This window comes from Centropristis striata, chromosome 12 (assembly GCF_030273125.1).
Source record: "Centropristis striata isolate RG_2023a ecotype Rhode Island chromosome 12, C.striata_1.0, whole genome shotgun sequence".
NCBI classification, from domain to species: Eukaryota; Metazoa; Chordata; class Actinopteri; order Perciformes; family Serranidae; genus Centropristis; species Centropristis striata.
The window spans coordinates 20,191,588-20,217,539 of NC_081528.1; the positions used below are offsets into that span (position 1 = coordinate 20,191,588).

The 25,952-nt window shown below is 35.8% G+C and overlaps 2 protein-coding genes across 2 annotated transcripts; both read right to left on the bottom strand.

Moving 5' to 3' along the window:
* Window positions 1–1,798: 1,798 nt before the first annotated feature.
* On the bottom strand, window positions 1,799–11,407 carry fnta (farnesyltransferase, CAAX box, alpha). Its single transcript, XM_059346858.1, has 9 exons — window positions 11,215–11,407; window positions 9,829–9,914; window positions 8,250–8,364; window positions 7,239–7,343; window positions 6,547–6,673; window positions 6,164–6,312; window positions 4,811–4,873; window positions 4,336–4,528; window positions 1,799–3,304 (listed from the first exon to the last, which is right to left on the bottom strand). The coding sequence occupies exons 1-9, from the start codon at window positions 11,340–11,342 to the stop codon at window positions 3,137–3,139; spliced, it is 1,134 nt and encodes a 377-aa protein (XP_059202841.1). The 5' UTR covers window positions 11,343–11,407; the 3' UTR covers window positions 1,799–3,136.
* A 2,581-nt stretch (window positions 11,408–13,988) lies between these two features.
* aup1 (AUP1 lipid droplet regulating VLDL assembly factor) lies at window positions 13,989–25,430 on the bottom strand. Its single transcript, XM_059346620.1, has 12 exons — window positions 25,131–25,430; window positions 23,539–23,676; window positions 22,892–23,042; window positions 21,695–21,882; window positions 20,850–20,922; window positions 19,294–19,367; window positions 18,831–18,897; window positions 18,589–18,691; window positions 17,577–17,714; window positions 16,764–16,903; window positions 16,419–16,507; window positions 13,989–14,364 (listed from the first exon to the last, which is right to left on the bottom strand). The coding sequence occupies exons 1-12, from the start codon at window positions 25,178–25,180 to the stop codon at window positions 14,319–14,321; spliced, it is 1,257 nt and encodes a 418-aa protein (XP_059202603.1). The 5' UTR covers window positions 25,181–25,430; the 3' UTR covers window positions 13,989–14,318.
* Between the last annotated feature and the right edge of the window lie 522 nt (window positions 25,431–25,952).

Consider the following 25,952-nt stretch of genomic DNA (forward strand, 5'->3'; position numbering starts at 1 on the left):
TGAATTGTTGAAGTCAAGGCTTTAAAAGCAGAGTTCACAAAGCTATGGGTGAAATCACAGTGACTGCATCTGTTACTGTTATAGCATCTATAGCAGCATTAAGCTTCCTCTTTTCTATGACTCTCATGAATAAAGTGCTGACCCTGACATGATTTGAACACTCAAGCTTCTGATCTGGAGTGAGACACGCTACCGTTGCGCCACATAGTCTTTAGTTGTTAACAGTTGATACATATTAGATCATAATATGCCAGATATAACAGAAAACACCATGGTATGGGATGTCCAAAAATGACCCCCTCAAAAAGAAGTCATACTATAGCATGTCGATTTTAGTCAAATATTGTCACATTTTAAAATGCAAAAAAAATGCTAGAAATTGCCAAATTATAGTCTGTTGATACATGTGGTAGTATAGTGTATAATAATCGGTTTCTGTCTCTGTGCATGGGGGTCACTAGGTGACTGTCTGTACCTGCGTAATTCACTAACTGTGTGTGTGCCCTCTCTCTATGCATTTATAGATTAATCATGTGAGATGCTTTTGATACAATGATCATGTACTAATATTGTTTTAAAACTATGAATACTCTAGATATATTTATTTGATCTGCCCAAACTTCCTGTGTCCTATTTAGAGTAAGATTCTATAATCACAAAAATATATTTTACTTTTTATATCTTATGTGAACATTGCAAAATCTGTGTCTCCTCTAATATCTCTGCAAGGCATAACAAGGCAGGAGGTTGTGTTGAAAGTTTTGTTAACAGGTCGGGTCACGGACATGGTGTGCTGAGCAGAAAAGATCACTTTCTTCTCTACTTGGTGACATGACGTGTCCTGATGTTGATAGAACTGATGAATCAACCATTCGAGAGGGACACAGCTTCTGGAGAGTTCTACCCACATTCTTAGTAAAACTTCTGTAGGATATAAAAGAGGGTTCAGCGGACCGAAGGGGGGTCCAGACTTCATAAACTGATCCGCCTTTTTTGGGTAAATCAGGGAAGTGATGTTTGAACCGTGACGTATTGTAATAAAATGAAGTTAAACTGAGAACTTGGATGTCTCCTGCTCATCATTCCCCATCAAACGATCGGCTCAGAGAAATAGGTGAGAGGATTTACTGTTGGAGTTAACAAAAGTTTGTCAAAAATAGTGAAAAAACAATTATGGGATGTCCAGGCATATCGTATCAGTGTATATGCTGTCTGAAATGTGCTGTTATGAAAACTTTTTTTAAATATATGTTGCAGAAAATGTTGCTTGCTGTTATTTGCTTTTTTAAAATGTATTATTAAACTGTGTCAGCTCTTAATTTGTTTTTATTCTATTTTTTTTTAATAGTTAGCAATTTAATGAAACTAAACAGTAATGGTGTTTATTTAGCAATTTATTTTATTCCTACTTATTCTTTATTTTCTCAGTTATTTACAGAAGTGGCTGATAGTGTTATAATGTATATGTTCAATACTATTTAATAAAGTTTGAGGAAGTAGCTCTCTGGGTACATTTGCAGAGTGGTGAAATATTTGTGAACAATCCACATTTAAAAAAAAAGGATATTTTCATTTCAGCTCAAAAAATGACTATATGGGTCGCCATATATCAAAATCAGTATTGGCAAAGTCCCATATCAGTCGGGTTTGACTTAATATTTTGTGAAAGCACCAAAAGTTAACTATACAATATCATTGCAACATTGATATTACTGTATTTGGCCCAAAATATTGTGATATTTGACTTTATCTACACCACCCAGCCTTATTATCACTACTAAATAGTTTAACAAACCAGTTTTACTACAAACAGTTTTATTCTTATGCTTCATGATACTTTCTGCTTCCCTCCATCAAAACACAATTACATGTTTTCTCTAAACAACCAAGAAACCTTCCAGGATTTACATGAAGAGGTTTTACACACAAGCTATGCTCCAATTAAAGTCACCAACAAGCATCCATTCAAAAATATCCTTGTTATTTGGAAAACAGAACACAAAACTAACTTATAAATTAAAGATTTTTTGCAAACACAACATAAAGGAATATGAGAAACATGTCAGCTTCTGCTAGTGTAGTTTCTTTCTCTCTCAACTGATAAAAACATAAGACCTGCCATCACTTACAGACATTAAACTGATTAAGAGTGCATAAAAACACCGACAGTTTATCAGTATATGGGACCTGCTGTCACACAGATTATGTTTAGAAGACAAAAAGACATGAAAGGTGTGTTCAGATCCAAACAAAGTGAGCCACTTTAAAGGTGCTGTACGCAACATTCAGAGCATAAATGTCATCACCTGACAAAGTCACACTCCGTGTGTTGCATTACGAGGTTCTCTGTTCAAGAACATTAAAAACGGGTGTCTGTATGTGATGAGTTGGGAATGAGAACAAGAGCCATAAATACAGGTGCATCTCAATAAATTAGAATATCATAGAAACATTGTTTTATGTCAGTGATTCAATTCAAAAAGTGGAAATAACACATTATGTAGATCCATTACACACAGAATGAAACATTTCATGTCTTAATTTATCTAATTTCCTCTAATTATAATGATTGTGGCTTACATTTAATGAAGACCTAAAATTCGGTGTCTCAAAAAAAGTTTAATGTTACAATGTCCAATTTAAAAAATGCTTAATATGTAAATGTTGGCCTCTGAAAAGTATGTCATCTATATGACTAAATACTTGGTTGGGACTGTTTGACTTGAACTACTGGAAATGGACTTTTCCATCATATTCTAATGTATTGAGATGCACCTGTATGCTCTGAATGTTGTGTGCAGCACCTTTAATAATAAATCCAAAAGGTGAATAAACCAAATAAATGAGTTCCAGTTCTAGATGAATGACACACACAACTTGATTATGTAGTTATTAAGTCCTAGTTCTTCTGGCTGAAAAAAAAGGTGACACATAGTTGACATGTAATCCACTTCTTTATCCTATGTAATAACACTTTAGTAAGAGCTATATCTGTTTGATTTCAGCATAATCCCTTAACAAACGCCTTCAGCCATACACATTATAGCGTCTGACAGTAACTGCATGGTTGCGTTCTGCTGACAGTATTGATGAAGCAGGGGAGGAGTGGAAATGGTGCGAGAGTCTCCCAGTGGTTCTAGCTCATCTCCTGCTGCCCGGCTGCTGGGGCTGCTGGTGCAGGATCCTCGGCCAGAGGCTCGTCAGACGGGCCGCCACTTCCAAACTTGTTCTTTATAGAACGTCCCAAAAACAGCCAGTACTCTTTACGGATGGTGTCCTTCTCCTGGGCCAGAAGCTGAGAAATCTAGAGAGGGGAGGGATCAAACACAAGAAGGGGTTGGAAAACAACAATAATGTGCAATTTATTAGTTTATTTCTAAAACAAAATAATCTCTCACAGATTTATCTGCAGAGAAAGATTAAACGCATGCTTGGCACTCATAACCAGTGGTGGAAGAAGTATTCAGATCTCTTAATTAAATTTCTCTTTATTTAAGAGCTGATATCTAGACATTTCCCATGGTTTTCTTAATAATAACTAAAATCATTATCAAGAAAACCATGGAAAATGTCTAGATATCAGCTCCTAAATTAAACTGTTATGAGCTGTTTTTGTTGTTATCATTATATTTGTCCATACAAATGTACCTTTAGTTGTACTAAGGCATTAAAATGCCTCAATCAGTCAATTCATCAACTCATGCACAGGCCTATAGTCTTTCATTTATGTTAACCTTGTAATCATTTATTTACTAGATACTACTAGATTACCTAGATTGACCTTTATTTATTGCATAGCAGTAACTTTAATATTCCTTCATAGCAGCAGTGACACTGTGGGAAACAATATGCCAACATGGCCTCTATAGGGCAGTCAAGAACAGGCAAGAGCTTCATGTTGAAAGTTCATTTATTGATACTATCCATTTTAAATGGCTGTATTGTTGCATATATCGTGTCAAATAAAATTCAAATAAAAATTGAGCCTATTTAACAAGCTAAACAAACTCAAAATGCCAGTCTGAACATCAGTGGCATTATTGCACATTATTACACAGTACAGTGTAACATATTCGGTGTGTAGGTGCATGCAGGCTGCGTGACCACAACATAACACTTCTTCGTTTTAAAGCGGCAGCGTTTCGGATTTTCAGATCGCCGATTTTAACCTTTGATCAGATTTTTCGATCGATCGAATACTCAAGTAAAGTACAAGTACCTCAAAATTGTACTTAAGTACAGTACTAAGTACATGTACTTAGTTACTTTCCACCACTGCTCATAATCAGCTTGAGCTTTTTCTATACTTGTATTTTCCTGAAACAAAGCACTTACTTCTAGAGCCTTTCTTAGAGTTTCCTTTTGCTCCTCTTCAGACACATTTTCTTTCTGGCTGCCGTTCTCCAAGACGTCCTCGTAGCAATCAAACAGAAACGCTAGCAGATAAGGTGAACAGTGTGTCTCCTTCAGCTCAAGGACCCTCTGCAGCAGGCCGGGCGCAGACGACAGACCTTGGTCTTGCAGCATCCTTGAAAAAAAAAAAAAAAAAAAAAAAGAGGGAAAAGAAAAGGATCCTTTCAGCAAGCTTTTCCATTTTTAATAACTTGAGTCTCCACTTGTTTTTTTTCTCCCGTCTCATTTCATGTATAGTGAATGTCTGAATGGGGACGGCACGTTGAAGTATCATTTTTCCTCAAGAAGTCTTTTTCAGTCAGACTAAACCAACTGAACAAATACAAGTCAATACAAACATTTTTGCTCCTTGCAGATTTACTGGGATTTGGTGATACTTTAGTATAAGACATCTTACCCTTTCAAATAGTTCCATGCACTTTCATTGTGGGGAGCCTTCTTGATCTGGCTCAGACAATACCTGACACAAAGACAGGAAAATCAGTCAAATGCATGCAGCAGAATACATAATGCACATCTTGGAGCAGGAATAAAAAAAAAAAATAAACTTTGGTTTGTCAGACAGCTTTGTTCATAGGACATCTGTATTTTGGCAAGTAAATATAGGAACGTATGCCTGAATGCACAGTTTTAATTTCTAACACTAGTGGTCTAAAGACATTGTTGTAACAATGATAATAACAGCATATCATATTAATCATGAACAATATATCTGTATATTAGATCCTGCCATGTCACCTGCACTTTACTCCTTAGACACACCATTTTTTAATATTGTTATTGTTATATTTATGTAATATATTGTTATTGTAACCTATTTTGTTCATTGTTTTTTTTATTTTAATTATCCTATATTGCGACTGTTTTTGTCATTTTTTTGGAGGCTTTGGAGCAATCTGGAACCAGAATTTCCTTCAGGATTAATAAAGTTATATTTTACCTTATCTCTAAATCTGGATGGATATGGAAATACTGTGCAAATAAATGTGGTCTTTACTGGATTACTGTGCGCATAAAATGTGCTCCTAAAAAGCAAGCTAAAAAACACATTATACATTATGATATTCTATTTTCCACCTACATCTGCCCTAATTTTTGATATCAAACAATAATTGATTCTCAAGTATTTTAACCCTTTATATGCCAGGTCATGATGCCACCATTATAGACCATGCTGCAATCACAGCTGTGTAAATTATCTTTTTTTGTTATGAGTTTGTCATGTCTCTCTAGAAGGATGCATCTTTGATGCGATTCAAGATGACCCATTTTTTGTATTTATTTGAAGCAGTACATGCTTGTGTGTATGGATTGTGTGTACAAATTGCATGTCTTTTTCTCTATATGCTGAATATGGTCAAAATTATGCAATCTGGCAGAAAGTAGTAAAAATGATCAGTTCCAAGACCAAAGCCCAGATTAACACCAAGATTTAATAAAATGCATGTTTTATGCTTTAACGTTAGAGAGATAAAAAAAAAAATTGCATTTTGAATGGGTTTCAATGGCTCATTTTACACGCTCAACCTTAAGAGTGTAACTATTGTTTGTACACAGTGTATTTTAGCCTTACTGCAGGAGCTGAGCTGGAAATAACAAGATCAGATAAAAATACACAATCTTGCCAAAATGCATGCCAAATGCATGAACACAGCCAAAACTATTAACAAATGAAGAATGAAAAGATGCGCTCAACCTGGCCTGAGGGTTAAAAAGGTGCAAATGAACCTTTTGCCAGGAAAGTACTCACTGAATCTCTCTCTCCACTATGGCTGGATCAGAGAAGCCTGTAGTGTGAGATATTACAAAATGCCGCTGGTTCCATGCAGAGTTATTCCTCACATCGTCCTCCAGAAGATTCTCCACAAACTCCAGCTCATTCTCCCACAGCTTGTACTCCTGCAGGTTGAAGAAGACAAATGTTGGCAACAAGCTTGTGTATCGCTTTAAGTTGTGGCCCTGCGATGCTTGAGACAAATGCTGACCACAGAGGGACTCAAACAACATGTCAACAAACAACCAAAATGATTAAGTAAAGGATTGGTTCTGGCACGGTGGCTCGCTGTGGGAGGGAAACTGGATCTCAGCCCTCGTGTTTGTAAGCCAAACTTTGCTAAGAGCTCCAACACCTACCTGGATGACCCACTGTCTGTGCTGCCAGGCGTGGTAGTTCTTTGCGTCTTGGCTGAGAATGTCGGCGATGAACTCCAATTCCTCTGAGGGGTCATTCAACCACTCTACCACCATACGTCTGTGATGCCTGCGAAAGGAGTTTAGAAAACTAGATTTGAATTCAAATTAAAAACCTTGCTTTATCTCTCTATCTGCACAGTCTGCAGCACGTCTTTAAAAAACAAACTCTTGTAAATTTTCGACCCATTTAGATTTGATAAAAGGTAAACAAAAATGAACAGAAACAGCTTTTTTTCACAAAATATTTTACATATATTATAACTCGTTATTTATACTTGTAAGGCACTGAGGCTTTCCTCATTTACAGTCTACGAGTACATTTAGTAACAGTACAGAAATACAAATTCAAAATACAGATAATAGACAAGAAAAATTATATGTAAAATGCTTTTTAAAATGACCAAAGCTATAAACAGTTGCAGGAAAGTTTACAATCAAGCTATGAAATTGAAAAAATTGCTATGGCTGTACTGATCCTCAGTGTGAGTTGAAGATCATTCCAGGTCACGGGGGCATTAAAACAAAAAGCTAACTTCCCAAATTCAGTCTGCATACAGTGGTGATCCTGAATAATTTCTTTAGTAATGTCACATTATTCATATATGGGTTGAAATGAATTAGCCAGCTCTCACCAGACTTGATAGTTTTTGGGTTGCTCCTCGATGATTTTAGTAATGTAACTCATCTCCTCCCTCAGGTCCTTTGTTAGGGCTTGCAGAAGTACTCGCCTGTAGTGCCTGAACAAACCCAAACCAAACAGCTGTCAGTAAACACAAGTACTGCTAATACTACATTTTATTTACAAAGTCACATGTTGTGGGATTGAGGCCTTTGCTCCTTAAGGGTCACTTTATCCAAACACAACTTGAAATCTAAAGATAAAATGTCATTGAGGGTGGGCCTAGTATATACAGTCATGGAAAAAATTATTAGGCCACCCTTGTTTTCTTAATTTTGTTGTTCATTTTAATGCCTGGTATATCTAAAAGGTACATTTTTTTAGACAAATATAATGACAACAACAAAAATAACTCATAAGAATTTAATTTAAGAGCTGATATCTTGCCATGGTTTTCTTAATAACCAAAATCATTATCATGAAAATCATGGAAAATGTCTCGATATCAGCTCTTTAATTAAACTCTTATGAGCTATTTTTGTTATCATTATATTTGTCCAGACAAATGTACCTTTAGTTGTACCAGGCATTAAAATGAACAAGAAATTGAAGAAAACAAGGATGGTCTAATCATTTTTTCCATGACAACTGATGGTAGTATATGCCAGCATAAATACTGAACGTGTAGCTTCACATTCAGTAACCTTACTGAATATTACTATAATATTATACTAAAAATTATCTCTGAGTTATCTAGTTTATAAACAACAAGATTACCTCAGAGTGAGATTCAGTATCTGTATGAAAAATAAATATCAACTACAACTGTCATACTGTCTGACAGTGGAGTAACAGCATTAGTAGCAAAGGCTTTTTCTTCAAATAATCACTTTAAATTATTATATAAACCATGATTTTAAACCAGGAATCATCTTTCTGGTTTTTGTTCCCCGTGATTTGAAATTGAGACATTTCTTAACAGTAAACATTAGTTTTCCATGTTCCAAACATGCAGGATGCTCACCAAACTGTGTAATTAGCAGCATTAAGCTCAATGGCGTCTGCTGTCAGGGCGAAAGCCCGATCGCTTTTTTCATCATTCTTCAGGAGCGCACGGAAATAGTCATACACATCTGAGACTGTTAGAAGAAACATATGCACACTAGTTAGAAACATCATCAAAGTTCTGACTTAAAATGTTTGTTTATCTAATGTCTCTAGTACCGTGGTAAAGTTATAGTTAATTTAATCATTATGTTGTTACCAGTGGTGGAAAGTAACTAAGTAGAATTACTTAAGTACTGTACTTAAGTACAATTTTGAGCTATTTGTACTTTACTTGAGTTTTCTATTTATGTCACTTTATACTTCTACTCCACTACATTTAGAGGCAAATATTGTACGTTTTACTCCACTACATTTAGCTGACAGCTTTAGATACTTTCAGGTCGAGATTCAAATTAAAAAAAAAAAAAAAAAAGATACATTCAAAGTGATTTTTTTTTTTTTTAATAAACCTCATAACAGTTTATTAAGTAGTTAAAATGAGCTCGACCTTTAGAATGTGATGTATAGTTTTGCAAGAAGGGGAGATTCACTTGTCATTATTAATGTTACATCAAAAACAGATTATTTTCTTATTTGCAAGAGGAGAGGGATTTGTGTTAATACTGCTGCAGAAATGTCAAACTATTATTTTAATCAAATATCTCTGGACCTGTATATGTCCGTGTCTGTTTAATTCATGTTCAAAGAAACCTCAGTGAACAGCCAAAGCTTTAGAGGCAAATATTGTACTTTTTACTGCTTTATTTACTTTTCAGGTCGAGATTCAACATAAGTAAAAGATAGATTCAAGGTGATTACTTTCTTCTTCTTTAAAAAAACAACAACCCCATAACAGTTTATTGAGTAGTTAAAATGAGCCCTACCTTTAGAAGAGTAAAACAGTGCTTACATGAAAGCATCAATACAAATAATCTAATAATATATCTGAGTGGGTCCATTCTGCATGACTACTTTTACTTTTGATACTTTAAGTCGGCGATGGGCAACTTAAATGCTGGAGGGGGCTACAATTTTTCATGGACACTACCACAGGGCCACATATAGGACCATACACTTAACCAGATATGATGACACTGCAATTTTAAATATGTTAACAGTGCAGTAACTTAACATATTTCATGCTCAAATGCATGTATAACAGTATAAATAGGAATACAAAAGGTTTGAAGCAAATAAAAAATAACCACTTACTGTGATTTTTTTTTCAGTGCAAGAACAGCAGACCAACATTCATGCAAGAAGTAATTTTGTGCACTTTTAAGATTTCATGCTCAAATGCATGTCGTTGTACTGAGGGCCACTTCAAGTGAGGCGGCGGGCCTCCAGTTGCCCATCCCTGCTGTAAGTGCATTTTGATGCTGATACTTTTGTACTTTTACTTCAGTAAGTTTTGAATGCAGGACTTTTACTTGTAGTGGAGTAATTTCACAGTGTGATATTAGTACTTTTACTGAAGTAAGAGATCTGAGTTCTTCTTCCACCACTGGTTATTACAAATGTATCTCATCTCTTACTAACAAACCCTGCAGTCTTACACTTTTCAGAGTAGGCGATCTTCACTACAGGATTCGGACCATCATCCTGAGGAACAGGCTCCAGGTCAGCCCACTCCTTTCTGTCTCTGAAACACAAAAACACAGAGGTGGCTTTCTTGGCTGCTAACCTAAAAGAATGCCTTTGGTAAATCTAGGAGTTTTACTGGAGTCACAGCGTTCCCGTCATCTCCATGGTTAAGTTTAAGGTAGTAATCTGCTCAGTTTCATATCAGTCTTTTCCTAGTCTTGGGTTTGGATCATATCAAACGTGTTTGATATTATCTCAAGTCTCAGTGACGTAACACAATCACCAACCAATAGATGAGCGGGGGAAAGGTCCCCGGTTCCAGACCGGCCAGTAAAACCACTTCCACAGGAAAAAGGAACATCACAATAATGCCTCAATAAAAATATAGTGATGTCATATATTTAGATTTTTGGTGGCTCTGTTTCTTAGTAAAGAGAACAGTAAGGAGACCCAGTTAAAATATATAAACAAATGTATACATAAATAAATAATGGATGATTAATGTATGATTAACTAAATGAAATTTCATAGAGCTTATAAAAATAATTATTCAATTAAATAAACTGTAATTAAATAGGACATAAATGTATATCATTAATTCATTTCTAAATGTTCATTTCCTTTATTCTTCCTTATATCTATTTTACTGTAAAATAGTCAACTTTTCATGTCAGAAAAACAGAAACTATTTTTCAGCTTTGTGAGGGGCATTTTGTGGCGTCTTCTCCTCTAATTATCTTTTTTTTTTTTAACACAAACCACTGCACACACTAGAGCAGCTGGAGCCAAAAGCTGCTTCTCCTCATTTTGTAAGTTTTTACTAAGAGAATGATGGAAAAAAAACTGCTATCTAGTTGTAGTCTTGTAAATAGTGAGTCTGAAAGATTCACAGTCTATCTAAAATCTCAGTGTGAGACTAAAAACTCTAAACACTTGTCTTTAGATGTGAGCAGGTGTGAGCTGATAGTTTTCCAGGAGTCTTTTCCAAATATTTTTAAAGTCTTCTGGTGTATAGGGAGCATAAGATAAACTGATTTACATTCCGGGTTGGCGCAGAAGATTTGTGCCTTTGCTAGTTTCTGAGATGTCCCTACTTGTCAGGGGTGTGGTGAACTCACAGAAAGTCAATTAGCTCAACACTGTAACAGTAAATATTTTAAATTTGCAGCCAAATTCAATGTCAGTAACACTGCTGGTAACGACATTATGGTGAACGTTAACAAACCTCACTAACAAATTGGAAGTTATAACAACAAAACCAGCTGATTCAAACTAAAGTTAGTGGATAACCGTTAGAGCAGCTATCGAGCTAGCAGCTAGCCACTCCAACATTAAGCAAAATAATAACCAAAAACTACCTGTAAAATATATATCGAGTGGGGTCAACAAAGTAGTCATCCTCCAGAGGGTCTTCGGCCTCTAGATCAAACTCCTTGTCTTCTTTAACGTCTACAGGTTCATTTGTGATCTCCTCGACACCTGACATCGCTAATTTAGTAGCTTAATCGCGTTTGCAGTGCGAGAGGAAGAAAGAAAACGTCACATCCGGTGTAGCGGAAAGATGCATTTACGTGTCGTGGGAATTATCCAATTCAAGCAATGAGAAAAAAAAGTTTAATTAGTGGTCCTGTTTCACAGCCAGTAGGTTTAAAACAACCAACATGACTGATGTCTGTATATACCAGTGGTGGAATGTAACTAAGTATATGTACTCAAGTACTGTACTTAAGTACAGTTTTGAGGTACTTGTACTTTACTTGAGTATTTCCATTTTATGTAACTTTATACTTCTACTGTACTATATTTTGAGGCTTATATTGTAGTTTTTACTCCATTAGATTTAGCTGAATCTTACTTTAGATTATTAAGATTTAACATAAAAAAACATGGTAAATATAAATGATTAGATATTTTAAACCTCCTAACAGTAGGCCTATATTACATAGTTTAAATGAGCCCTGTCTTTGTCAAATTAAAACACTGCTTACATTAATGCATCAATACAAATAATCCAATAATATATTCAGAATATATATAAAACAATCTCAGTGGGTCCATTCTGCATAACAAGTACTTTTACTTTTGATAATTTAAGTACATTTTGATGCTGATACTTTTGTACTTTTGCTTCAGTAAGTTTTGAATGCAGGACTTTTACTTGTAGTGGAGTAATTTCACAGTGTTACTAGTACTTTTACTGAAGTAATGGATCTGAATACTTTTTTTCCACGACTGGTACAAATACACAATTCACTTGTTCATTTCCTCTCTCTTTCTCTCCAAGATTAATTTGATAATGTAAAAACAAACACTCATACCAGTTCAGTTGACAAAGAAATAAATAGTTAAATCAGAAAGTGAAGTTAATGGTAAAATTCTATAAGTCATTATAATAAAAAACTTAAAATGACTTAGTATCTCATAATTATGACTCTCTCTGATACTAAGTCATTATTTTAGTAATCGTGCTGACTTATAGAATGCATTTTTGTCACATTGACGGAAATGGGCTTCCATAAATACAAATAAATTAAAAAAGAGATATACAAAATGCAAACCAGTTTAGAGATAAACATTTGACTACATTTTAGCGCCTGCATTTATATAACACGTTTAAGGTATCAAAAATATTAACTGTAGTATTTAAATTAAAAACAACCTTAAGGTTGAGGTAAATAAAGTGTTCATATGAATTCCCTTAAGACTTTTTTTTAAAGTTAAGAATGGTATAGACTACATCACATTCAAGTAAGCTATAAGGATTTTTACATTCAGTACTACTTGCATGTGTCGTTTGCATAATATATAATTCTCAGTCTTTACTAAGTGAAATATGATATGGGCAGCCGGCAGACAAATACTTTGCTGTTCAGGCTTGCAGAGAATATTTGTCATCAACATCAGAAAGAAGTTTAAATATATATATATATATATATATATATACATATATATATATAGTATAATTTCGGATGTTAATTTTGTGATGCAGAAACTTAGCGTTAGAGTCTTACCTGTTGATTTTCTCTGATATATGGGATGCACAGACATTTTAAAGTTGTCAACTACATGGGACAGCAAATATATGTTTGTTGAGGTGTGACTTTTAAAGAGCACAAAAGATTAATTATGAATGTAGGCCATTCATTTCATTTTTGTCTTCCGGCTGCCGCAGAGAACTCACACAGCTTTCTGACTGGACCAGCAGATCTGCATATCAACATCCTTTCACACTGTGTTTAAGTATCACATTTAGTTTCAATTGGGAATGACCAATTTGACTTTCCACTTGCACCTTCACAGTGGCACATCATTTATTACACTCATGGTGCATGAATAAGTGTTACTCAGTAGTTTTTAGTGATGCAGTCATTTGTGTGTGTGCATCTGTTCCTACTGACAGGAGAAATCCCTGTCAGGACTCTTTCTCTCAATAACTGACTCAAGCACACTGACTCTCTGGCTCCCTCTTATGGCAGGATATGGTTGTCTTCCATATGGGAGAAACCAAACATGCATTCGAAAACATCAAGAAATATGTCAGTAGCAAGGTTATTATAGTTAACGAAAACTAATGAAAACTTAACTGAAATTTAAAAAAAAAATAAAAAAAATATTGTGTGGTTACAAAACTAACTAATAACTAGAATTATAGTGAAAATGTCCTCAATTTTCGTCTGTCAACTTTTTTCATATGTAAACCTTTTTGGTTGATATTAAATCTATTTCATCTATCTGGTTTTAAGACTTAATAAACTTATTGTGGCTGAGATGGATAAGACAAAGAAAATAAAGGAAACATTTATTGTGACCTTATTGGATTTTGCACCCAACAAAAACCACAGCATAACAAAAAACATTACAAAAAAACTAAAACTAAAAAGACCTAAACTAAAACTAAGCATTTCACCCCCCAAAAAAACTAATTAAAACTAGAAAACTCACTCTAAAAAATCACTACGAAATTAAAACTGAAACTAGTGAAAAATCCAAAACTATTATAACCTTGGTCAGTAGCCCTTAAATGTATAAATAAAATCAGATCAAATGCAGTTTACATTTAAAATTCATTATTTTCCTCCGAAGCCAAGCTGTGGACATCTGAGTGGACAATGGAAACACCATCAGTCAGACATATTTCTGGTCAAGCTGAACTTTATTTTCATCAACGACTCTGGACATTATAAAAATAAATAGATGATTCACAGTCAGTGGATCGTAATACAAATTGTTATCAAAATTATGGATCAGCCAGAATGAAGAATTAAACACATGCATAATCACCATTCCATCAACATGTACATGTTCTGAATACTTGTCTCCATTATTTGCAATTAACAAAATCTGTTTTTTGCAACAGAACCTGTTGACGGAATATAAAATCACCATTCAAATTAGACAGCTATGCAGGTTGAGTATGCTTCTCTCCGACATGTTTGCAATGATGGCTTGACCCAAAGTGTGTTCAGTGACTGTCTTCTTGATCCAATCCGTGTTTTTCAATGTAGCGTCTACATGAAGAGAAACAGATAAAACAGTCAGTGTTGACTTCATTACAGTTAGTATCATTTGCATTTATAGATGGTTAATGTGTCATAAACTTTTATACTGCTTTAGTCAATGCAGTGCCTAGTTCTTAAACTATCTGACACATCTTTATGAAGGTTTACACCTGCAATATAAATCAAAACACTTGTAGTCCTATTTTGAGTATACATTAACCCTTCTGTACTCCTGGGCTCCTCTTTGACCCCAAATCATTTTCAACATACGATTAATATAGGTTAACTTTCATAGAATTGCTTGAAATTTTCAGTATACGTGATTCTCTGCATCAACTTTCTTCATACATTTTTACGTTTTTTTATACATTTTTTTTAGCACCCATGGTCCTCAGGGGTCAAAAAGGACCCATGACATTAGACTGGTTTAAGGACATGTAGAAAAAAATTACCAACTTTTTTCCCTACCTTTTAAGGCAACGCATGACCAAAAATTTGATATACAATTTTCACAATTTTTTCATTATTATTGGTCAATTCTTTTTCAATAGTTATAGTGAAATAATAATTTCTTGATGGGAATGTACAGGGTAGGTTATGTCAACTTCTAGTAAAACTTATTAACTTAAAAAAAAAAAAAAAATATATATATATATATATATATATATATATATATTATTTCACTTTAACTATTAAAAAAAATATTCAGGTTTTATTACTTTTTTTCTCTTGAAATGAGGCTAATTTTGTATATTTGATTAAAATTGACCAATAATAATGAAAAAAATTGTGAAAATGATCTATCAAATTTTTGGTCATGCGTTGCCTTAAAAGGTGAAAGTGAAAGTTGGTAACAATTTTTTTCTACATGTCCTAAAAACAAACAGACAAAGTCTTGTGTCATGGGATCCTTTTTGACCCCTGAGGACCATGGGTGTATAGTCGATGGGAGGAGTACACAAGGGTTAAGCAGATACAGAGCAACATTAGGATTCATTTGGGGTTGTCCAAGTCCAATATTTATTTTCCTTTTAGCAATATTAACATTCATTTAGCTTGAGGAGGCATTCATGCGACTTTTCCGAGTGAAAATCAATTTTCTGATGATTCCGACACCACCTGAATGCAGCACAAATGACTATAACAGAAGTGAAAAGTGATTTGTATATCTCGCCGGTCATTCCGCTACACCTAAAAATGGCCCATGCTGCTACACCCTGCAACCAAGTTTCATAATTTGGCTGACAAATTAAAAAACAAAATGTTCTGCAAAATGTTCCACCAAGTTAGAGAACTTTAGTTTGTCTCCTGTTTGTTGCCCATTAAGCAGCATAAGTGAGGATGATGATGAGGACAGTGAGCCTGGAGCCCTCCGGTAGCAGAAATCTAGCAGTTGATGCAACATATACGACACAATCTCAACATTGATGACTGCACCCAGTGGATTTCCGGCACCGGATGGCCGGGGGGCTCAAGGCTACAGCGACACAGAGGGAAGGTAAACTCCTATTATCGACACAACAGTAACACAAAGCTGGTTCGACATCTGCAAAGTAGCTCTTTAAGAGGTCTTGTGTTGGTTAGTCCACTTTTCTCTTAATGTTTTTCTCCTTCACTGCTGGTTCAGAGACAGTCTGGATCTCAGAACAAATCTGCAGGGTCCCAATTAGTGAAGACAGGTGGACTTTTACATAAGACTTTTGTCTGTGGCAGCTCTGACACCACGTAGAATCAGAACTGAGCGACAGACACGACCCTTGGAATGAGTTCAAAGTAAATCTCTAACCAAATGAATATTGCAAAACTGGTCACAACTGCAAGGTGTTGTGCATAATGAAGCAGCTTTGGCTTTTCACTGAGGTTTCTTTGAACATGAACTAAACAGACATGAACATTTACAAGTCCAGAAGTATTTGATTAAAACAATAGTTGAAAGACAAATTAATGATTTTATTCCACCATGGATGGCTGACCTTTCTGCTATTTCTGCAGCAGTATTAACACAAATTGCTCTCGTCTTGCAAATAAGAAAAATCTCACATTCTGAAAAAAGAGAATCTCACCTTCTTGCAAAACTATACATCGCTTCTTTTCTCTCTTGGAGAGACAAATGTCTGTCAGCTGGTGATTTCCCAAAAGATTTGGCAGCAGGCTGTGGATGAAAAATACATACATAGTTACATTTATCAAAACCAATTAGCTAGATGAACTGCATTTGAAGACAAATTAAATGAACCCATGTTGAACAAGATAAAGCAGCTGCAATAAAAATTCAAATATTCAATTGTTTCTATGCAACCTATTGTTCCCCAGTAATGATGTAGGAAATATAACCTTTTTATGTTTAAATATGATTAAAATTGGATTGTAATGATAAATTCCTCAGTTAAAGAGCTCAGACATCAAACCTTTATGGTGGGAGCAGAACAGGAGGAATAGGAGCTGTTCCTAGAAGACCCAAACACTGACGTCCCGGTTGCTTCCATTGAACTTTCCTCCTTGTTCTCCAGCAGATTTGTTATGGTGGTGTCAACACAATTGGTTTTTGCTGTAAACAATCAAGACACAACTATAAATAGGCCTGTCATGATAATTAGTATATTGACTTATCGTTTGATATATAACAATGGACACGATAGTTTTTTTGTCGACTCAATATATTGTGGTTTACATGCGTGACTTTGTGTGCTTTTTTGTGTTGTGTTTAAAGTAATGCTGTAAATGTTTGACAGGCAGTATGAATTGCTGGGGAAAAAAAAAATTCCCAAGCAGCCATTCCAGCTGTTTATATGTCATTTATAATATATGCTAGCATAATACATAATGATTATCTCATGGCAATGTTTTGTTAAAAGAGCCTGAAAGTCTATTTTATTTGTTTTGGTTGTAATTTATCTATTTATGTTTTATTTATCTAGGATATTTTAATATTTCTTTTGCACATTTCAATTCAAATGTTTATTATTCTCGAGATTTAAAACATAATTGTTGTGGAAAAGGATGTGCTTATTATGCTCTAACATCATTATAAAACTAAAACAACATTTATACAACAATACTATCGTTTATCGTGTTATTGTGTCAGGGCTAACTGTAAGTACATCACCTTATTGAAAATTTTGAAAGATGTGTTCAAAACCTTTAGACTGGATAGAGCACTTTGAACATTAATGATGGGATGTGAGGTTAAAATGTAAATACTATCTGATGCTGGAGCCTACCCAAGTCCTTGGCGATGACATTCAGTGGGACATGAGGCAGCACATCCTTCACCTGTTGGGCCATCTTAGCAATCCCGTGATCATCTGTACCCAAACTCTGGACCATGAAGCCAAGGCCAATAGAACCAGGTCTGACACCTAGAGGGGGGAAAAGAAATGATGACATCCCCCCAAAAACAAACAACTGGACCCTGACATGCATAGAATTGGAGGTGTGAATCAGCAGAGGCCCCACAATATGATTTTATCCTGATACTTGAGTCACAATATGATGTTATTGCGATTTTGAACATTTGAATGGTGAGTATTGCGAAACAATATATTGTGATTTAACTGTTTTATTGCATTTTGTGTCCACAAAATTACATTCAATCAAGAATTGTTTTGTCAAATTAGAGAAAATTCTCAGTCTGTCTTTTTATTTCTCCACAATGAGAGTCAAACCCACAGACTGGCCAACAAAGTATTCAGTCAAACTGAACTCAACTGATATCAAACATGTATGGACGACAACAACTTTTTAGATTAAATACAAAAAGCCTAACTTTGCAGAGTTATTTTGACAACTTGAATCCCTCAGATCTTCTAGTTTCATATGATACCAGTATCTCCAGTATATTCCTAAAAAAACAAAAATACTGATGTCCCGCTGCTAAATATCGATACTTAGCTTTGATATACAGTCATGGAAAAAATTATTAGACCACCTTGTTTTCTTCAGTTTCTTGTTCATTTTTTTTGGACAAATATAATGATAACGACAAAAATAGCTCATAAGAGTTTAATTTAAGAGCTGATATCTACAAATTTAACATGATTTCCTTAATAATGATTTTGGTTATCATCAAGAAAACCATGGAAAATGTCTAGATATCAGAAAACAAGGGTGGTCTAAACATTTTTCCATGACTGTAATATTGATACACAAAATATTGTGATACTATGCTGTATCAATCTTTCCCCGACCTCTACATAGAATCCTCTGTATTGTGTGTTTATATGACAGACTTACTGGTAGATGTTTGTGGTACAGTGTGCCTTTTCCGTTTGATGTGCTCTGCTTTATCAGCTTTAGTGATTTTGGTGGAGACCAAGCCAAGTTCACCAGCTAGTAGCTGAAATCAAACAGAAGATACGCAGTTAGGAGCACCAAGTTGTAGTTGTCTTTGGGTCAAGCCTAAAACTTATTCCTGGGTAACTCATTTGTTTTTACTTTTACAAATCAAATCCTATATGAATCTGCATTTGTTTTACCTCCTGGACTTTGTTGGCAAATTCCTGCATGGACTCTCCATCTTGTCTGGAAACTGGTGGGAGCCAACTGAGATTACAATAAAAAAACAAGAAAGCAACAAGTGAAGTAAAAATAATTATGGCAACAGAAACGTTAAAAAATCAATTTAAAAACTGAATTTGGAACTCTGAGCGTTGAACAATTAAGAAAGCAATTTAGTTTTAAAACCATTTGGAACTCCTGCTCATTAATCAACATAACTGGCCAGAGAAGATGAGCCTGGGATGGTAGCTGCGCCGTCGCCAAATGTTCTGTACTCAGCCCATCTAGTTTACATAACTCAAATCTCCATAAATCTCCCTCAGTTTACATGAAAAATAAAGAAAACTATTGGATTATTATCGATCATTCAGCTGCAGGATGTCAGGATCCAACCTTAAAAGCAATTTGCGGATAGAAATAATGATACAAATTATTTAGTACCTTACATGATACACTGTACACGGAACAAAAAATGTCCACAAGAGCTCCGTCAGCCAGCTTGACTCGGGGGTGCTCTGTGGACAGACAAAACACAGTCAGGTCAGTGTGGTGTGACATGTCCTACATTTAACACAGAGAATATGGAATGTGGACAATAATAGCTGTGGCACCGTGTCCTGGTGACCCTTATAATCCAGTGACTCTTTAAAATATTTTTAGAGATTGTAAAAGCTCAACAGCTGCACAAAGCAACACAATTATTGTCAGAAGTGAGATGGCTGGATTAGATTTAAGCAGCACACTAATCAGCTTGATGTAGTTCAAGGAAAGTTCACCAAACGTGTATTGATTTTAAACAGCTGGAGATGGTATTTAAAATGAATTATTCTACCCTGATTGATTACCTCCCTTTCTTTTTTGTGGTTGTATTTTTTTTGTGGCAGGTTAAAATAAGAGAAAAAATAGTGGAAACATTATTTATGTTATCAAGTCAACTAAAACAACACTAAATTAGATTTGATTTGTAAATGAAGTTCACATACATAAAGAGGAAATTGAACACAAATGGTCCACAAACTGTAAATTAAATTATAATGTGTGACACGTCCCTGACCAAGACAATTATGTTAACATGTTAATAACATTCTTTCCTCTCTGAAGAATGAACAGACAAACTTTATCCATCCCAGCGGAAAATCTTATTTCAGAGCACTCAATGTTTAGTCTATAGGAGAGGATAGTGTCACTTGCTGAGTCCTCAGCAGCTGACGGTGGGATGTAAACAATAACAAAGACGGCACGTGTAAACTCCATTGGAAGATAATATGGACGTAGACTCACTGCTAACAGTAATAAGCCTGTGGTTACATCGCCTGTTCACAAAAAATACCGATATAATATATAATATAACGATGGTTGATAACTGTGTTCTTTATTTGGCTTACCCAGAAAAATCCAATTTCCCCCGAAAAACTCAGCAGCCCCCATTGTTTTATTGTTTTACAGTGAGGACATCCAAGTGTCCGATTTGGGATACAGTTAGCACACGGCTAATTCACTGGCGCTAACGTCCTCTTGCTGACTCTGGTAAACCCAAGGCTGTTTTAACGTACACTGTTAAATCAATATACGGTTCAAAAGATAAGAAGTTAGACTTTAGTTTCACACCATTTAATTAATTGGAGGCATAACATGATCATTTATATTAGTAGTTAATGTGAAATTTTGATAGAATCTTAGCCAAACGGTGTCTTATTTGGGATACATTTACGCTACATTATGAAATGTGTTTGTTTTGCAGCATGTCTCTATAAAAAACTCCATAAAGCTGCATTCAGCAGAGATCAGCACCAAAGACAGAACCGAGAGAGAAGATCTGTGGCTGTTGTGTCACGGTTTTTCAGTCTTGGTTCAGAACCGTTACACCCCTAGTAGTAATCCCCAACAGTAAGAAATCACAGTCAAACAGGGAATTCTGTGTATACACAACATCATGGTAAAGGCATCTTATCCCTGCAGTCTATTTTTGTCTTAAAATAATGTTCAGATGACATTACCAAAGCAATCAATGGTCTGGTCACCCGTAAGGCCACAGGTTGAATGGAATCAGTCAGTGAGAAAGGCCAGGAACTGAGAGGAAACAATAGATTTATCATGTTAGCTGATCAACAAATAAGGTTGTATAAGCAAAAATCATTCTTTTAAAAAAAATTTAAGTTAAATAGAATTCTGAGCATGTCGAATTTCTTTAACTTGAAAACATTTTGAACTTGGCATAAAGCAGTTTGGGTCTGTTTAAGCCATTTAGTGTAAAGAGAAAAAACTAACATAAACTGAATTTCAGAACTCTGCAAACAAAAGCATTACAATAATCTTGATCCTATCATGAGGTTCTACTTTAGTTTCTATACAGTGCATCTCCAGGAGGCTCAAGATATAGTACACTTGGTTCAGAGTTATTCAAATTAATGATAGAAATGAATCAATTTCGCAGCTGTTTTCACTTCCTTACACTAATTTGCCCAGAGAACTCTAGAGGGAAATTAGTGAGAAGAAACAACCGCCAAAGTAATTAATCTCTATCTCAAAGTGCCATGGAAGAGGAATGATAATTTGTGGCTGGCTTGATTAAATCACTTTCTACAACCAAAGTCGTGAGTATGAGGACAAAACACTGCCTTCATGTGCAAATACTGATAGAACAGTTAGTGCTGAGCTGCAGGAATGCTTTAATTGTTATAGGTAAATATGAATGACTATCCAAAAAAAAAAAGCTAAAAGCAGAATATGTGAGGAAATAATACATTTAAGTCTGTGAGTCATACTCTCTGCTTGCAATGCATTGACCACTTTCCACTCACAGCTAATAACTATTAAGTTATTAGCTGTGAGTGCTACTTACCTGAACTTGAGCAGGCCAGCACGGCCGTTTGTGGTGTCCTCTTCAGGAAACAGGAGCAAAGGTGGGGTGCCTTCAGTGGAGCAGTACCTCTGAAGAGACTCTTCTGTTGCCTCCTGGCCAGACGCTGAATGGATTTCCATAAAGCCTCTAGCCCAGCACACAAAGCCTGTGGAGCCCTCTAACTGGGGCTGATGAGGAGGAGAGACAGAGCAATCTTACCTAACACTGCATTCAATCAGTATGTTTACATGACACTTAAAAAAAATGAATTATTGCCTTAATCTGACTATAACTAGACAACTGAAGTGCATGTAAACGTGTTAGTCTGACTGACGTCGCAGTTCTCCAACTCCGATTAAGACACCCAGATAATGCGATGGAATAGTATTTTCGCCGGCATGTATGACAAGACAACGCATGCTCCACCTGCTCCACCCCGCGCTAGTGTATGACCCCGGAACAAAAACATCCAAGAAAGCCGCTCGCACATTAGCCGCTCACATTAGGGAGTCAGTAGCAACTTCACAAAGTGTCGAACTGAGGTCAACAGAAAGGGCGCCTTTCGATGCTTATCACCACCCAGTGTTGAGGAGGAGGACACGTTCCTGTCAGTTATTCGTTTTTCTCAGTTGCATGTAAACTGGGACAAGGACAGAAGTCCGATTAGAGGCCAATATCGATTTTTTAGCTTAGCTCGACTAAACTGTGCATGTAAACTGGTTGAACAAATTAAACAGGAACAAAGATGTGATAGAAAGATGGCTTGGACACTGAGCATGTAAAACTTTAATATGCATCATGCACCAGTGAACATACTGTTTCCTCTAAATGTGTCATCTGCAGTCACTGAAGTTTACATATGGAGCATGGTGTTCTTTCATCCTTGCAGTTCCTCTAGTCTAGAACATTATAAGTGCTTCAAATGAAACACTGACACGTAGGTGATCTATTAAAGTCGGTAAGTGCACTACTTATTATTATTAACTGAAATAGAAGCAGTAGGAAAGCAAAGACATTTCATAGGGCTACTCCATGAAATACATTTAAACACTGCAGTTTTCAGCACATTTATTTATTCTTTGGACTGGTGCAAACAGATACAGTAAACATGTTGCATACTTATGAATGAGAATTTGCTTAAATGTTTAAAACATGCTGTATAACATGGTTTAGAAAATGTAAAAGTCAAACACTCACAGTATGGCAGGGGGTCAGGAGGTTGATTATGTTGTGGTCGAACTCTGTCACATGATTGCATATGTACAGCTTGGTGTTTTTGTCTCTGGAGCGAGGGTTTTTCTGCCTCACATGCATCCCCAGGACTGAGCACATAATCCTGACAATAAATCTGAGCAGACAAAGAAATAAAGGTGGATTTAATCAAGTTATTCTCAATAAAATACATGGTTCCGCACTGCTCTTACAGCAACATACAAGTCAATTACATACGTTCTTTAATTATATGAATAAGGTTATTCAATTCCAGTCATAACCTTTAATTAAACATGGAAATTACTGAACGCTAGGTGTCTTTACAAGAGGTTACAGTGTAACAGATACAGACCATGTAAAATATGTTGAGCAGCCACTAGCCTTAATGTTTTTTATGTGTTAGCTGCATTTAATGCAGTCATTTGTGAAAGACAGCCACGCTGCCAATATGCTTAATAAATACCACTGTTTGCATTATATAGGGTGTGTTCTTTAATTATTACAAATGTGTGTTTTTACATGATTTTGAATAAGATAATATTAATGGAACGCATACTTTCTTGTACTGCTCAAGCAATAATTAGTAATATTACTGAGGGGGAAAATGTGTTCATAGAAAATTGAATACTTGCCTTCGAACAAAACTTTCTGGAAGTGCACAGCTGACCAAGAACACATGAACACCAATAAAAATCCGTATTAACATCAAACAGACGCCAACCGGAAAGTAAATCAGCAACAGCAGGAGGATAACAGCATCTTTGGGAAACCTGTGCAAAGATTAAAAAAAAAAAAAAAATCATAGTTGCAAACATTTTTTTAAATGTAATGGATGAAATGTAGGCCGAATTTTTTGTTGAGATCTTGAATCACACTGACAGCAACTTAATGCAATGACCAAAGTTCAAGCAAATAAAAATGTGTGGACTTAATTTATGTGTCAACATTTTATGCATAATTGTATGTAATGAACCTCCAAACAAACCCAAACCCAGGTCAACATCTGTCAAATAGGACTGTAATCTCACACAAAAACAATAATCCATATTCTACCTCCTATGTGTTATGTAGGATAGTTGGGCACTGGCATACACTTCAGTCTGTTAGGAAACGGCAGCTCAGTTAAAAATCTGCTCCCACTTACATCTGCTTGTAATTACTACTATTGGAGCTCTGCCTACTATTAGAGATTAGCTAAATCCTGAATTAAAGCATTGACTCAAATTTATAGTTCGTGTGTCATTCACTATTGATGAATAAGTATCACCCGCCTCCTTCATTGTTGCATAAATGGGAGTTTCAGTTTCGCATTTACCCGCAGATTTCGTTTCCCACACGTTATTACACGTGTCCCTAAGTGACTGTTTTGGCGGTTAGGACCTAGAGAACATCTGTGATGTCCAGTATCAAGCTAGTTCTATTCTGGCTTGAAACCCGATACCATAATCTGTAAACTGGTGCACCTACAGGCCAGTATCATGAGCATTAATGTTACTTCAAAGTGTCATTAATGTTCATGACAAATCCCATGTCATGTTTATGACACGCTCATGTCACTCTTATGTAGACACCTTCAAAATAAAGTGTTACCATATCTTGCTTAAGTCACACAGGCATGTTAAAAAAAATTGCCCGAGTCACATTTTAATTTGATTTAGGCATAATAAATTCGCCTAAGTCACACACTTGACATAGGCCATCATCTTAAAGGGGTAAAGTCACATGATGGCGTCATGAGGAGATGATTTAGTAAAAAAAAAAACCAACTTCGGCGATTATTTTAACAGTGTGACGAAATGTAATATCAGCTTACTATTTCTGCTTAACGAAGTTGTGTTTTTCCTGGGAACTTCTCTCTCAGCTAGCAGCAGAGTATTTTAGCGATATATCAAGTTCTTATAAGGTTAACCTAACGTTAGCTTGTTGAAGCATGTAACGTTAGAGCTGACGAGTAACGTCACAGTGAAATCTCCATTACACAGGTTTCATAACAAACGTTTCAATAGACGGTTGACGTTAACGTCACCACCGAGCGGCTAGGTTAGCAGCTAGCTGCATGTTTATCAAATGTTTGATTGGACTTCGTTTGTAACTGACATTAGTTAGCTAGCAAACGATATGCCACCGATAATAGCATACTGTTTACCTAGAGAAACAGGATTAGACAACTACAACTGTGGCTAATTATCTGAAGGTTACCAGCAGCCCGCATTAGCTCACTTACCGACGAAAGTCAAACATGTCTTCGATCCCCCGGTTCTCCATGTCCGCCATCACACCTTTGCTCTGGGGCTAATGCTAAGAATACAACCTGAGCCCTGAAAATAAATTAGTCATAACGGTCACGACACTAAGTTAGTCGCATTTGGGGTAAAGTGGCAGCTAACGGTATTGTTCCACCGATGAGCTGACGAGACTGCAGTCAAATGTTTATTTCAGCAAGTTTAACCTGTTAGCCTAGCTACTGAGAGAGATGTTTCAGCCCGCAGTGCTAGCAGCGCTAGCAACAACAACTACACTTCCGGCCAGCAGCCTTCACAATAAAAGTGGCATAGGTTCTTCTTCGTCTTTGGTGTTTATTGGCAGTTGGCATCCTTTTCGTTGCATTTACCGCCATCTGCTGGACTTAACTTATTTTACACTTTCCTTCTGTCATATTCTTTGAATTAGTCCTGTTGTGGCAAGAAATCTCAGAAGGATTTTTTTCCCTTTCCTAAATTTCCCACCTTCTATTCTATTTTTGAACATTTCTCATCTTATACCTGCCTTCTGCATCTCTACCTTCATCCTTTTCATCTCCCTTTCATACTCAGGGCACGCTGTTACTACATGTTCTACTGTCTCCCTCTCCCCACAGTTACACTGACCAGTTGCATGTTTTCCTGTTATATTAAGTGTGTTATCTAACCTACTTTGCCCTATTCTTAGTCTACTTACAATTACTTGTCTTGTCCTATTATCACCATAACACCCTGCCTCCCCTACTACACTCTGTAGTTTGTATAAATATCTCCCTTTTATTTCCCTCTTCCAATGATGGTTCCAC